The 15,576-nt window shown below is 47.9% G+C and overlaps 2 protein-coding genes across 3 annotated transcripts in view; one reads left to right on the forward strand and one right to left on the reverse strand.

Annotated features, from left to right (window-relative positions):
* ADGRA2 (adhesion G protein-coupled receptor A2) overlaps positions 1-4,198 on the forward strand; it is a 114,503-nt gene extending 110,305 nt beyond the window's left edge. For both annotated transcript variants that reach the window (XM_026658136.2, XM_029912921.1), the window contains one exon: positions 314-4,198. In XM_026658136.2, the coding sequence (XP_026513921.1) occupies positions 314-1,550 (1,237 nt within the window). In that variant the 3' untranslated portion in view covers positions 1,551-4,198. The remainder of the gene's footprint in view (positions 1-313) is intronic.
* A 1,304-nt stretch (positions 4,199-5,502) lies between these two features.
* On the reverse strand, positions 5,503-15,211 carry BRF2 (BRF2 RNA polymerase III transcription initiation factor subunit). The gene is made up of 5 exons (XM_024214255.3): positions 15,134-15,211; positions 13,380-13,542; positions 9,631-9,690; positions 8,931-9,252; positions 5,503-6,229 (listed from the first exon to the last, which is right to left on the reverse strand). Exons 2-5 carry the CDS (start codon positions 13,531-13,533, stop codon positions 5,518-5,520), a joined length of 1,248 nt encoding a protein of 415 aa, XP_024070023.2. The 5' UTR covers positions 13,534-13,542; positions 15,134-15,211; the 3' UTR covers positions 5,503-5,517.
* Positions 15,212-15,576: the final 365 nt, after the last annotated feature.

Genomic DNA, 15,576 nt, shown 5'->3' on the forward strand with positions numbered 1-15,576 from the left:
GCTCGATCGTTACCTGTTAGGTTCACTCCCTCTGGGGCACCTGGCATTGGCCACTGTCGGTAGACAGGATGCTGGGCCGGATGGACCTTTGGTCTGGCCCGATACAGCCGTTCTTATGTTCTTAATGCTTACAGAAGGAATCTAGGCTCACGAAACCCATATGAATCCCAGCTCTAGATGTGTTTCCTTACCTGTGAAATGTGAATAGTGCCCCAGTCCCAGATCTACTCACAGGCTGGCCCTGAGATGTTGATGACCAGATGAAGCATTGGCAGGGCCAAGGCAGACTCTTAAGCTCTTCTCTCCCCTACAGCTGCTGGCTGGTGTGGAGGCCGAGCCTTGGGGCTTTCTACGTTCCTGTGGCTTTCATTTTGCTCATCACTTGGATTTACTTCCTGTGCACTGGGGTCAACCTCTGGTGCCAGTCAAAGAACCAAAAAGACCCTCCAGTGCCCCTCGAGACCCCCCCAAGGTTGGGTGGCAGCAGCAACCTCTTGACAGACTCAGGCTCCATCTCAGTCACCCTTAACTCCGGGACACCCAGCGCCGATGTGGATGGCGTCTACTCGTTGAAGATGCAGTTCTGGGCACTGCTGATCACCCATTTCTTGTACATTGCACTGTGGACGTTTGGGGCCGTGGCTGTGTCCCAGCGCTGGTATCTGAACGTCATCTTTAGCTGCCTCTACGGGGTAACGGCTGTGGCACTGGGGCTCTTCATCTTCATCCACCACTGTGCCCGGCGTCGAGATGTGCAGAACTCCTGGTTTGCCTGCTGCCCATCCTACAGGAATGCGCTGCCCATGCAAGCCTATGTCCACCCGGGCCTGGCGGCAGAGGAGGGCTCGCAGATCTTCATCGGGTGCAACCCCGAGGTGGCTCATTCCATCAAGTCCTCTTCCTCACCCAGCAGCACCAACTCCACCATGGGCCACTGCAAGCTCACCAACCTGCAGGTGGCTCAGAACCAGGCAGAGAGCTGCCCCCTACCACGGCCAGCTTGCTACGAAGAGACGGAGCCGGCCAACAACAAGAACGCTGGCGCGGCCAGGTATGCTAACAACATACATGGGCGCAGGAACCACAAGAGCAGAACTAAGCAGTACCGGGAGGGGAAGCACCACCGCTTGAAGGTGCTGCGGGGGCCTTCTTCGGATCACCCCTCCAGCGAGAGTGGAAGCCTCCACAACAGCCATTCTGAGAGCTACCACAGCAGCAGAAACAGCCCCCTGAACAACAGCCGCATAGGACCGAGGGTAGCAGCTGTGCAGGAGGGGGATGCTGCTCTGACCCAATCCGAAGGGAGCGACGGTGGTAGCAGCGGCCATCGGGTTCCTGACTTCAGCAGAGCTCAGAGGAGAAGCGCTAGCAGGGACAACCTCAAACAGGCCCACACCATCGAGAAAGAGACTAAGCGGAGATCCTACCCGCTCAACGTGGCCAACCAGAACGGGGGGCTGAAAGGCAGTAAGTACGATATAAACCTCACCGGCGCAGAGAGCATGGCCGGCATGAAGACTGGCCTCTGGAAGAGCGAAACAACCGTCTAGAGCGCTGAGTTGCCCAGGCAGCTAGAGCATCCCAGCATGTTTCTCCTCAGGCAAAGGAACAGCTCGCTTAGCCAGCGGCAGGGCGTGGGGAATGGCGCTGCTAACTGAAGGCATCTTCCATCCGAGTCTAAGTGTGTTATAAACATAGAAGTGCACTACAGGGGCCTGGGTGGTACTGTCCAGGATGTTTTAATTCCTCTATCAATCAGCAGGTAACGGTGGGTCTTGTTCCACCTGGGTGCTGGAATGGAGAGAGTCAGAGCACAGCACCTAGCTGAGCACATCGATAAGCCTCATCTAATTCTCAATGGACACAGGAGCACTAAGATCTTAAGGTGAAAGACAATCATTGCAATTCAGGCTGCGGAGGAGCAATCTTATTTTAATCACTTCTGCATGTCACGTGAGACTGATTCTAAATGCTATTTTATAAATCTACAGAAGAAAAATGTTTATTTTTCAAATCTATATTATTGTATGTATATATGTATAGACTGACTGGTAGCTGATGGAAGTGCCTCCATGTTATACAATCGGTGTTCTATGAGCAGCGAGTCTCCCCTTAGGAGTTTTGGCAAGAACTTACTTTTGCCATCCAGTGTCGGTTAGTAGACCGGAACTAGCTCCTTCGTGCAAAGACGCTGCAGTAGAGATGTGGCTGTTTCATCCTTACGAAAAACACATTTTCAGACAGAGAGACTTTAATGACAAGTATTTGAGCTGACTGTTCTTAAATGTATATTTAGCCCTATGGGTTACTGAGCTACCAAAGTAAAAGCCATAGTTAAAAATGAACAAGAGGTAAGATAAGAAAAAGCTCCAAGCAAAGTAAATTGTCTGCATCTGACAGACACTAAAATCGCTGCAGGAAAACTGCTCTCGAGCTGGGTTAAACACCCTCCGAAGCCCATGCTCTGCAAAAGGGTTGTTCGCTGCAGCAAAGAGGCTTCAGGGGCATTATTTTGTATGTATGTTACGCTCACTGTGAAAGTCTCGTGCCTTGTATGTCAGGTGTTGGGAGTACTGGCTACTCGGGAGGGAACCAAAGAGTTGGACAGTGGGCAGAGGTACAGATATCGATACTGGCCCATAAATCCCATTTAGCATGTTCAAAAATGTTTCATTTTGCTCTTGAAGCAAAACATTTACATGAATGTGAATAGATCATTCAGAGTCGACCGATCCAAGAGGAAAGAACATTTTACAGACTTGGGCTGGTTCTATTAAGTGAAAAGAATCTTGCTAAACTAGTAGGGCAACTGTTCAGGCCACACAGGGTCAGAGAAAAACTGATTTAGGTAAATGTATATATAACTCATCCTTCCTAATATGTTTTTAAAAGGGCTGGTACTTGGCTAAGCACTTGATTTTTTTTATTGGACAAACAAGTGCCCTTTTTCTAGTGAAAAATATAAAGCAGCTTCTTGCTATAAATACAAACAGGTCCCAGAGCCTGGTGTTGAAAAGGAGCCTTCGGTTAAAATGTTTATAGAAAAATGTCTCCTAAAAAAGGAAGTTGCCATTCAAAACAGTGCCCAGCAACAAGTTTCATGTTCCTGTTGTTAGCATGAGCTGAGAGTTGCTGCCAATTCCACCACCTATCACTAAAGAAACATAGTGAGAACTCATAAGAAGAAAACAGAGCATCTTTAGCTTGTGAGGCATTGAACTGGGGTACTCAAGCCACCAGTAATTTCATAACCTAACCAGTGGATGAAGAAAGAAACAGCCCTTACAATTCTTCTCTCCCTTCTGTCCTGCTGTTTGGCACTCATTCCCTACACAGAATTTGCGTTTGCCTTTCAAAAGGAGTTTTGACCGGAGGTCAGCTGAGAAGAGACCTGCGGTGTAGTTCAGAGAAGATAATTTTACCCTTGTTCCTATAGTCAGCAGGGAGACCCGGTGCCTTAATTGTTCTCCTGCTATTTTGGCTGCTTTTGTCCTACTTGAAATCAAAGGAGAATTAGAAGAGTGGGGCACATTGCCTTGGACACAGGACTACAAGCCAGGAACCTCCTGCACTCTAAGCCCAGCTCTGATATAGACTCCTCTTTGTGGCTGAAGCCAAGTCACAACCTCTGTGCCCCTGTAAAAATGGGTATCAACACTTAGCTACCTCCCAAGGGGTTAGTTATGGACTGAAGTGCTAGAAGGCATGCATGGAGCCAGCATTCAGCCACAAGCCAGTGCTCATGTTCACACCATTTCTAAGAGATTTGGGGTGGAAAGATGCAGGAGTTAACAGATTATACAGCACTTAAAAGATTTTTCTCTATTTCTTCCTCTCCATTCTGAACCCCCCCCACCCCCTCTATCGCTGAAAGACCGATGGGCTTACACTGCAGTGCTACTACCCCCCAGCCTTGTTAGACTTCCCCCTGTTTAAACGTGCTTTGTATTTAATACAAGTTGAATCAGATGCTGATACCCCAACCTACACACTCTTGCTGATGCCGAACGTGTTATATGCTTGCTGCACTGTGACAGTATTATATAAAAGCTTTGTATTACACTTATTTTGTCTGTTTACATTACAAGCAAATGACATATCAACAGAGCTTCTTGCAATATACATGGGGGAGGGAGCGGGAAAAAAGTGCCAAAGAAAATGTGTTTAAAGGGTTGGGGGGTTTTGCATTTTTTTTATATAAACCGAATGTTTCTAGCAGATATGTTTTGTTTTAATATATTAAAGATTTGCAAATCTACTGAGAAGTGATGTTGCTTGTTTTAGGCCCTTGGTCCCCAATACAATGACAGACCCTTCAGCACAGCAAGGTCATTTCTTTTATTGAATTTGGCTGTACTTAGATATCAACAAATGGTGCCATAATCGTACAAAGAAAGGATTCAAAATTCCAGCAGCTTCACATAACAAATTTAACAGCCAAGGTCAGAACTGTTTTCCTTACTAGGCAGAGGGCAACGCTAGCTTCCCAACAGTATTATTAGGGACGTCTCTGATATCCAATCCAACCCAATCCACTATCTGTCCCCGTGGTAGTGGCCCCAAGACTGATCTTGTAGCGTGATGCCCACACGTGGTCTAAAACACAGGGCGTTCATATTGCTCACCGAGGGAAACAGGCACTACATTTTGAAAAGAGCCTTAACAGCAAATGAAAGTGGCAGTTCTACTAGATCACAAACAATGCAGCTGAGCTCTAGTGAAACAACATAGCAGGGTCACACTTCATGGGAAGGAACTCAAATGAACCAAGTGCCAAACAGCAAGGTTGGAACACTGAGCTTTCACCAAGTGTTACTCCGTTTTAGACAGGAAAAAAGTACCCTCTTTCTCCTCCAGATCTCCAAAGGTAAATGCATAACCCTGATATTGTTCTATAATAATTAATAGAAGGCGTGTGTGCACTGAGCAGCCCTGAGAAATGAACTGGCTGACCTATTCAAGGGCCCTCCTCATCCAAATAATCCTACAATTTAGGGCAGGAAATGCAAAGCAATTAGTCCTAACCAAAACCACACAGATCATGTTTCTATTGACAGGCACAATAGAATTACTTACCCATGCTACTGCCGCTGCCTTCGATCAGTACACAGACAAGTTAGACTCGCTTGTAAGGGCTGCACCAGGACGATGCTGGAGAACATCTGGATTTCAACAAAATGACTAACTGTAAATTGGTAAGAGAACGTCCTGAAGGCATTTCTGGCAGCCGTGATGATTATTTCTAACAAACTAAACAGTTTCCCTAGGAAAGTCTCAGTTAGGAAGTCATTCTGGTATTTTAATTTTCTGCCCCAGCAGAACTAGGAGAGCATATTGTCATTTACTTACAATTCCCCCCCGCAGCATGGAACGCTTAAGAGGCCCCATTATCCTATTTCTCCAGTGGGAAGCGTGTCCGCTAGCAGTGCCACAGACAGCTGTGCTGGAGAATTCATACCTTTGCTTCAGGTGGCTAGTTCTTAGTGCCTTTGTCCGTGTCGCTCTTGGGAGCTCAATTCAGTGCCAGGCCTGGGCCTTGCTGAACTCCTGCATCTCCTCCTGGCTCCGCAGGTATTGCTCTATTTCGCTGTCTGAAATGGCCTCGTCTCCAGTGATAGCCTGGTCCGAAGGGCTCAGGGCTGCTGTTCGAAGTCTCTTCCTGGGGTTTATAAGGCACGGTGGCAGCAAAGGCCTCCGTACGCTGCTGCATTTCTGTTTGCCCCCAGGGTGGCAGCCCTCAGCTTGGGCCGAGCACCCTGCAGCTTGTGGTGAACTCACAGAGCCATCACCCGCTGCTGTGGCACTTTGATCCTCAGTGTCTCCTGAGCTAAAGGAGCTTCTCAGCAGGAAGTGTCGGTGCTGGAGCAGGTCCCCGATGTGTTTGACCACAGTCTTTTTGTCCACGTTGAGCACGCGCAGCCAGGCCAGCTGGGAGGCCATTCTCAAGAGGATGTCGTTGAGCTCCTTCAGCCTCAGGTGGGCCGGTGGAGGTAGGTCTGTACCTGCCAGCTTACAGAAGCGAGGGAAGGTGCACGTCAGGCGCCCCACGGGCTGCAGCGACTGCCACGCAAGGTAGGCCGCAGCAGTGACAATGGGAATGGGATGCCGGCCTGTCACCAGCCACGTCTCACTGGCCAGCTCCACAATCTGGATTGTTCGGGCAACCATCTTTTCCTTGTCCTCAGCAAATTTGGCAGGGACGCTGGCTGAACTCTGGAACAGCTTGAAACTGAGAGAACAAAGAGAGCCCATTAGCTATATTGCTGCATTGGGTATCAGAGGTAGAAGGAAGCCATTAGATCATTAAGTCCATCGTGCTGCAAGGCCAGGGGAGGCATCAGGTATTACTGGGGCCCTACCAAATTCATAGTCCATTGTGATCAATTTCATGGCCAAAGGGTTTTAAAATTGGTCAATTTCAGGTTTTCAGATGTTTACATCTGAAATTTCATGGTGTTGTAACTGGGGATCCTGACCCAAAAGGAGGTCATGGGGGGGTTGCAAAGCTGTTGAGGGGAGAGGGCTGCAGGATTGCCACCCTCATTTCTGCACTGCCTTCAACATAGCCGTGCAGCTTCCTGCAGCCGGGGGGGGGGGGGGGGGGGCGGGGGGGGTACCCAGAGGTGGGTCTGATCCCCCCCCAGCCCAGACAAACAGCTAGGAGCCCCCAGCTGGGGCACCCCCAGCCCTGCCTCTCCCACTCCCCTCCAATAGCTAGATTTCCTGGGGAAGGGCTGATTTCACAGTCTGTGATGTGTTTTTCAGGGCTGTGAATCTGGTAGGGCCCTAGGTATTACATGGCCACAGCACGGTCGGAGGCTTCCAATGTGCAACACACACATCAAAGTGCAGTCCTCTCTGCAAAGGGCCTCGGATGGCTCCCATACTCATCCTCAGTCTCCCCACCCAATTTGCTTGGTTTACATAGGTTATTATTGAAATGTACAGTGCCAACAGCTGGCTAGGCCTTCCAGGAGAAATGCAAGACCTCGGACAGGCTTTCCACGCGTTCGCTTTCTGCTGTAGGTGAGCAAGGACTACACCACCGGGCCTCAGAAACAGGGAGAGAGGGCAAGAAGAAAGAAATGAAATTCTAGCCAGTCCTATGAGTCTTGAGACAATGGGAGAGAAGCAACAAGTCTCATGGCTGTTTAGACTCCTCAGATTACAAGGCCAGAAGGGCTCTTTTCTAGTCTGACCTCTTGTTTAACAGGCCACAGGACTACCCTGAATTAGTTCAGTTTGTATTAGAGCAGATGCTTTAAAAATCATCCAACATGGATTTAAAATTTGGCAGTGATGGAGAATTGTTCCACTGGTTAATTACCCTCACTGTTAAAAATGTGCATCTAATTTCTAGTCTGAATTTGTCACTCACCTACAACATTTAGGGAGGCACTGAGATACCACAGTGATGGGCAGAGGGCAAAAATCAACCAATTTACAGTGTAGAAGGTATACAGTATGTGTGAGTGAAAGACACACAGAGAGAGAGGAGAGACCACAAAAAGCAGAGGGATTAAAGATTGACAGCACACTTTTTTAGAGATAGAAGAGAAAAGACTTTGGCTTTTCTAACTGCCAGCACTGCGAATTTCCCCTGCGCTCTGACACTCCAGATTGGGCTTTCTAGCTAGTACATCTCCAATATTAAAAAGTTCTCTAACTGGAATGTACTTTGAGAATTTTATTATGCCCAGTAGAACCCAGCCTGCTCACTAACAGCAGTACAAACAGAACAGAGCTACCATAATTAAACCAGATGAGCCGGTAACCAGCTACACGGGGAGCAGATCTGTTAAAAACAGAGGCGATATTTATACTTAGTCACTTTTCTTACAATAATGGCACTATAAGCCTTGTAGCCCATTCACCGAACACACCTAGGACTTAGGTGAGCACCGGCCCTTTCTACATATGGAAAAATGGAGACAGACAGGTAAAGTCTCTCCACACCAAGCTGATACACTGAGTCAACAGTGGAGTTGGGAATAAAACCAAGTCCAAGCACCTGGCATGTCCCCTGCTCTAGTCACAAGACAACACTGCCTCACAAGTGGCATTTTTATAGCACTTCATCAGCAAACAATACACAAGGATTGCTTCACTTGACACTGAAATGCAGTCTGGTAGAATAGGGCAGCTGTTTAAGAACACTTAACACACAGCATATCCAGGTGGAATTCTACAGTATAGGTTAGAGAAGCAGAATATAGTCTGCTTAAATGTAACCTCACTAGCAGTGGTACAAAAGGGGTTACAGATTTAGTGCCCAAAGAGGTTTATTATTATTTATTTATATTACCGTAGCCCCCAGGAGCACCAGTCATTGACCAGGACCCCCATCCTGACAGGCACTGTACAAAACAGAACAAACTGGCCTCCCCCGGCACTCTGGGATCAGAAAAGCTACCTAAGAGTTGGCTTCCCATGCCCGGGCTGCAATTAACAAGTGTCCTAGAGCCTCCCATCTCTCTCCCATCACCAAAGGAGTGGTTAGTCTGGGGCAATACAGGAGGCAGCTTTAGTTTGTATCCCAGTCAATACAAGAACACATGGATGCATTTACATGAGCACAACACTTAGAGGGGCTACACTCCAGTTTTGAAACACCATGACCACAAGTTTAAATCTCAGTAGGATCAAAACAGCTCTTCATTGTTCTGAATCAGATAAACTGAATGTGAGCCTTTGAGACAGGGCTCTAAAACAGAAGTCCCTTCTGCCATGTATGGACTTTAAAGATCCCAAGGGACAAAGCTTTGCCTTAATGTTCTTGGCCAAAGCTACCCCCATTCCATGGTAGTACAGCTTGCTGTGTTCATGGTTGTAGTCTTTCACCTCACAGGCGGCTGTGTTTTAGTTATGCCTATATCATTTGGAAGCCATTTGGATCCTCTATTGTGAATGGTGTCAGATGGTTACATTACCTGTTAAGGTGTGTTTTCACCAGATCCGTCAGGCTCAGGGCTGGCACATCCAGTTCAAGCTCTTTCAGGACGCACAGGTAGACGCTGGCAAACAACTCCTTGTCTGCGTAGAGCAGGGAGCAGATAGTACCCATGGTCAGGGGCCAGTTGTGCTGCCGGCAGGTCACAAAGACACAGCAGCCTACCAGAATCTCCTTCTTCTCCAAGCTGACTAAGTGGAAGGAGGGGTGTTCAATTGCTCGCTGGAAATAGGACAGGGCTGTCTCTTCAAACACAGCTGGGAGATAGAGGACTTTGCAGAGATCCTGGACACGCTTGATCCCTGTGGGAAAACCCCATGATGCTTTTAACATTTGCACAAAACGTTTCTTTAACCGCACCTCAGCGTGATACTGCAGTGCAGCAAACACTCAGCCAAAGCCAGGGGGAGCAACATGGCAGTGTGGCAACTTAAGCCTTGTCATCTGCCCACGGCAACTTTTGCCCATTTCTCTTCATGCAGCTGGGAAGGTTTTCCCGAAGGTTCCCCTGGGCTCAGAACTAGTCACTTGTGAAAAGTTAGCAGCTCCCTGTGGCTTTTAGAAAAATGAGGGGTATGAGGAACAGATTGTACAATCTGAATGGTAGTCTCTTCTCGGCCAGAGCATCACGCAGAGTCTTAGTGTTGCAAGAAAGGAATAATTAAAAAAAAAGCTCTCACCTCGTAGCTTACAGCGGCTCAGCTGCTCATTCTGGCCGGTACTCCGTGAATATGTCACTTCTGGAAAACAACAAGCATCAGGCAAAGCAGCCACTTTCAGGGGTGGAGTAGAGAGTGAGATCTATGATTGGTGCTACTGAAAACACCAGATTTCAGTTTCCAAGGCTGGTCATTCTCCTTATATCCACAGAACAGGTACCAGCAGCACAGACAACAACAGTGCAGGCTCTCTCAAGCATGCCTCATGCCATTTGCCTCAATCCTGAACTAAAAAGAGATACCCCCCTCACTCTCTAAGGTGAATGGTGTTCAGTTCTCATGGGCCATTCGATTCTTTGATTCTCTACAGATTGCCAGCAAAGGATGTAGTCTGTTAGAGCTATTATAATTACAGTGAATACATTTATGAAAGTGGTGTACCAAGAACTTCTGCGCTTTAGGTCTGGTACACCAGATCTTCAAGTTTGAGACCCTCTGCCATAACTGATGTGGGTCATTGATTCTTCAGCCTTGGGGAGAGGGAGAAAGGAGAGCTACTCATAGGTACATATCAGATCCAGTCAATCTATATGGCATAAACATTACCCTCCTCACAATCAAATCCGTTTTAAGTAGTCAACCATGAAATCTGCAAATAAAGTTTTATGAAGGAAAAAAAAAAAGTGAACAAGATTATACTGGAAGCCACTTGGGGATACTTTACCATAATTACTTAAAAGGATGTTTGCCAGGACATATTTGTTTTAAAATGTAGTTTTGTAAAAAAGTGAGCTTGTACAAAACCTTTCAGCCAAATATAAATGCTTCCAGGACATATTTAAAGAGCCCTGTTTTTAGAAGAATAATCTGCAGCCTGTGCAATACAAACATCACAGTATTCACTTCAGCATGAGAGCCAGAAAATGAAACTGATTAGTATATTTTCATCTGAAAACCAAGCAAACCAGCTTACTAGAAGTTAAAGATCGTTTTTTAAGAATTAATCTAAGGTTCTATTTGCACCACAGGCAAGAAAGTTTGTTTTCATATTTGTTTGTTTTTTAAAATGTGTGATTTTTAACCTGTCAGTGTCTCATAAGTAGGGCTCTACCAAATTCATGGTACATTTTGGTCAATTTCGCAGTCATGGGATTTTAAAAATCGTAAATTTCATGATTCCAGCTATTTAAATCTGAAATTTTTCACAGTGTTGTAGTTGTAGGGGTCCTGACCCAAAAAGAAGTTGCGGGGGGTGTTGCAGGGTTATTGTAGAGGGGGTTGTGGTACTGCTCCTTCAGTGCTGGGTAGCAGCAGGGCAGAAGTAAAGATGGCATGGTATGGTATTGCCACCCTTACTTCTGCGCTGCTGCTGGCGGGGCGCTGCCTTCAGAGCTGGCTGCCCAGCCAACAATCATAAGAACATAAGAATGGCCATACTGGGTCAGACCAATGGTCCGTCCAGCCCAGCATCCTGACTTCCGACAGTGGCCAATGCCAGGTGCCCCAGAGGGAGTGAACCTAACAGGCAACGATCGAGTGATCTCTCTCCTGCCGTCCATCTCCACCCTCTGACAAACAGAGGTTAGGGACACCATTCCTTACCCATCCTGGCTAATAGCCATTAATGGACTTAACCTCCATGAATTTATCTAGTTCTCTTTTAAACCCTGTTATAGTCCTAGCATTCACAACCTCCTCAGGCAAGGAGTTGCACAGGATGACTGTGCGCTGTGTGAAGAAGAACTTCCTTTTATTTGTTTTAAACCTACTGCCTATTAATTTCATTTGGTGGCCCCTAGTTCTTATATTATGGGAACAAGTAAATAACTTTTCCTTATTCACTTTCTCCACACCTCTCATGATTTTATATACCTCTATCATATTCCCCCTTAGTCTCCTCTTTTCCAAGCTGAAAAGTCCTAGCCTCTTAAATCTCTCCTCATATAGGACCCATTCCAAACCCCTAATCATTTGAGTTGCCCTTCTCTGAACCTTTTCTAATGCCAGTATATCTTTTTTGAGATGAGACCACATCTGTACGCAGTATTCGAGATGTGGGCATACCATGGATTTATAGAAGGGCAATAAGATATACTCCGTCTTATTCTCAATCCCCTTTTTAATGATTCCTAACATCCTGTTTGCTTTCTTGACCGCAGCTGCACACTGCGTGGACGTCTTCAGAGAACTATCCACAATGACTCCAAGATCTCTTTCCTGATTAGTTGTAGCTAAATTAGCCCCCATCATATTGTATGTGTAGTTGGGGTTATTTTGTCCAATGTGCATTACTTTACATTTATCCACATTAAATTTCATTTGCCATTTTGTTGCCCAATCACTTAGTTTTGTGAGATCTTTTTGAAGTTCTTCACAGTCTGCTTTGGTCTTAACTATCTTGAGCGGTTTAGTATCATCCGCAAACTTTGCCACTTCACTGTTTACCCCTTTCTCCAGATCATTTATGAATAAATTGAATAGGATTGGTCCTAGGACTGACCCTTGGGGAACACCACTAGTAACCCCTCTCCATTCCAGTCGCTGCTCTCCAGCCACCCACTTCTGAAGGCAGTGCAGAAGTGTGACAATACTGCAAACCCCTAAAATAAAACTTTGCGATCCCCCTGCAGCCTCCTTTTGGGTCAGGACCTCCAATTTGAGAAATGCTTGTCTCTCCTGTGAAATCTGTATAGCATAGGGCAGGGGTTGGCAACCTGCAGCATGCGAGCCGATTTTTACTGGCACGCTGCTGCCAGCTGAGGTCCCGGCTGCCGGCCCCGCTCACCCCGCTGCCTGCCTGGATGAACAGAATCCTAGGCCGGCAGCGGGCTGAGTGGGGCCGACGGCCGGGACCCCGGCTGGCAGGAGCCGGCGGCCGGAACCCCAGACCGTCAGTGGGCTGAGCGGCTCAGCATGCTGCCGGTCTGGGGTTCCACCCACCGGCCCCTGCCAGCCAGGGTCCCTGCCGCCAGCCCTGCTCAGCCCGCTGCCAGTCTGGGGTTCTGTCGGGGGGCCCCTGTAAATGTAAAATTTATTACTGGCACATGAAACCTTAAATTACTGAAGATTTGGCACGCCACTTCTCAAAGGTTGCCGACCCCAGTATAGGGTAAAAGCACACAAAAGACCAGATTTCACAAACCGTGACGTGATTTTCATGGCTTTGAAGTTGGTAGGGCCCCTACTTATAAGACTCAAGTGCAGGTTTCACTGCTGCTATATCATGATTATTTTCACTCAAAAAGTCATGAATTCCAAGATTCTCATGTTTTTAAAAAAAATCACTATTTTATATTTTGGCATTTTTACATGAAGAGGTAATTGAATGTTTCTGCAGACAGCCAAAGCAATCTCTGTATGTTGGAGAAATAAGTTAAAACCAGGACTACAGGAGCAAGATAAGTCTGCAGGAACTCTCATAGTTAGGACTAGTGGTTTGTAATACAGGTGGAAGAAGGGAGTCAAATTTATGCTCTCTCTGATTTGGGGGAAGAAACGTGGGTTACGAGACATCTGTCCAGGCCTGCTGTTCTTGGTGCCTTTGTAAAGTTTAAAACAGCAATTTATCTCCTACTCTTTTTTCTGCACAGTTTTTAGGGCAAAAAAGACTTTTGATTAAAATATTCTCCAAAATTCTGAGCAATGGGTGGTTTTTTTGTTTGAAATCTCTGCCTCCCTGTCCTCATGACTACGATGACGACTTTTCATGCCATGTACGCAAAGCCCTGTGGATTTTGACATATTTATGCAAACTAAAATCAGTGTTTGACCTTGTAAATGTTCTTCATCTTGGAAAGTGGTTGTCAAGAGCCCCTCGGTGAGGATAAACCCACAGTCAGCACACACCAGTTGGTTCTGAGCATAATGTGCATCCTCCACAATTTCGGAGGAGCCACAATCAGGGCATTTTCTCTGGCCCGACATCTCGAAAACCTGCAAGTCGAATTGAGACAGATTTAAAGATTTTATTAAGATGTTAAAAAAAAAAAAAGTGAACGGTACAGAGTTTAAGCATAGAAGTTTCTTGTTATCAGGGAATAACATACAGATTATCGAGGTAGACTCATAGACTTAAAGGTCAGAAGGGACCATTATGGTCATCTAGTCTGACCTCCCGCATGATGCAGGCCACAAAAGCTGACCCACCCACTTTCCCTTAACTCAGCTGTTGAAGTCTCCAGATCGTGATTTAAAGACTTCAAGTCGCAGAGAATCCTCCAGCTTGCGACCCCTGCCCAATGCTGCGGAGGAAGGCGAAAAACCTCCAGGGCCTCTGCCAATCTACCCTGGAGGAAAATTCCTTCCCGACCCCAAATATGGCGATCAGTAGAACCCCGAGCATACAGGCAAGATTCTCTAGCCAGACCCACATTTTACCAGCGATGGCACTTTATTACCTAATTGACTAAAATCACGTTATCCCATTAAACCATTCCCTCCATAAACTTAGGTAGCAGGGTTTGGTTTAAGATCAGGTGGCATAAGGAATACATAAACTGCAATATCCCCGATTGGGGTAAAAGGTTGATGGATCAAAGTACAGGCATTGAGATAGGAGGGTATGAAGTTCATAAAGTGGCTATGTTCGGATGTGGAGTATAATGAGTGGATATGATGATAAGGATGGATTGACCCTCATTTGGTGAGATTTAATGTTCAGGGAGTTTATGGTTCCAGTTCATATGATCCAACGGATAAAGTCTCTTGGTCCCTTTCTCGTGGTCGAAGAACGATGTAACTCTGGCTCACGCCTCCTGGTACTGTTGGTGGCCGGTGATGTGCTCGATGTAGATGTCCCTGGACCATCGGATGGTGTCGGAGACCATGAGGCGCCACATGAGCCGTGGGTAGCGTCGACCGATCCCGCAGGTCCGCAGCACACCCTTGTTGCAGGGGTCCCAGGCGCCATGGGCTCCGACGATCAGGGTGTCCATCTGCACATCGTAGCCCTTCGCTCTCAGGGTGTCGGCCAGGGGAGCGTACTTTTCCAGCTTACGAGCTCGGGCTTCGCGAAATGCCGGGGTCCTGTTCTCAAAGGAGACCGTGACGTTGATGAGGGTGATATTTTTCTAAACTCTCCCTTCATAGAAGCTCAGCCGTTGGAGCCAAGGCTGTAATGTGGCTTCAAGTTTCCCATATACACCATTTAAAAAACCAGCAGGCTTAAGCTGCATCAGCAGAACTAGGAAGCGAGGAGCAGCCAAACTCCCAACTCCGGCTGGCCTCACTCGCCTGAGTGATGGAAACGCCTGCCCAAGCCAGGGCTCTTGCGGTTGTAGCTCTGGTTTTGCAGGGAATTGGGAGAGGGCAGATCCCTGTTTCAATTGCTCTCCTCCCCCTTCCAAGATCACCCCCTGCAGCCTCCCAGGGGATCCCCAGAAACCTCCCGTTCAACACCCCCCGCCCGCCAGCTCTGGGCTCACACGTCCCTCCGCTCCGCCCCACCCCTGGGCTCAGCCTCTGCCCAGCCCCTTACCACGGTCTCCCCGGCCCGGATCTCCCCTACAGGCCCCCAAACACTCACCTCGCCCGCGGGCTCGGGGAGCAGCCGCCACCGCCTTCCCGCTCGCAAACGGAACTAGACGCCCGCGCACGGACCGGGGGGGGGGGGGGGGGGTGGATCGCGGCCCCCCCCCCCCGCTGGCCGCGGAGAAAACACGATCGCTCCGTCACATCCGGTCCGTTCGAACGGCTGCGTCCGAGCAGAGGCAGCACCCCCGTCACCGCGTTCCGCCCTTTTCCTGGGCTTCGCACGCAGTTAGGTGCGGAGGGGAAAGCTGAAGGGGAGGGGAAAGCTGAAGGGGAGGCACCTGTGCCATGGCGTTGCCGTGGTGCTGGCACCGGCAGCGCTCGGGACAAAGGGGCGAGCACGGAGCCGGCGGACACCATTGCAACCAGGGCACCTGTATATCTTCCACCCTCCACCCGTGACAGATCGCTGCACCCCCACGCTGGAGCTCACATGTC

The sequence above is a fragment of the Terrapene carolina genome, unplaced genomic scaffold (assembly GCF_002925995.2).
Source record: "Terrapene carolina triunguis isolate 2854851 unplaced genomic scaffold, T_m_triunguis-2.0 Scaffold53, whole genome shotgun sequence".
NCBI lineage: Eukaryota > Metazoa > Chordata > Testudines > Emydidae > Terrapene > Terrapene triunguis.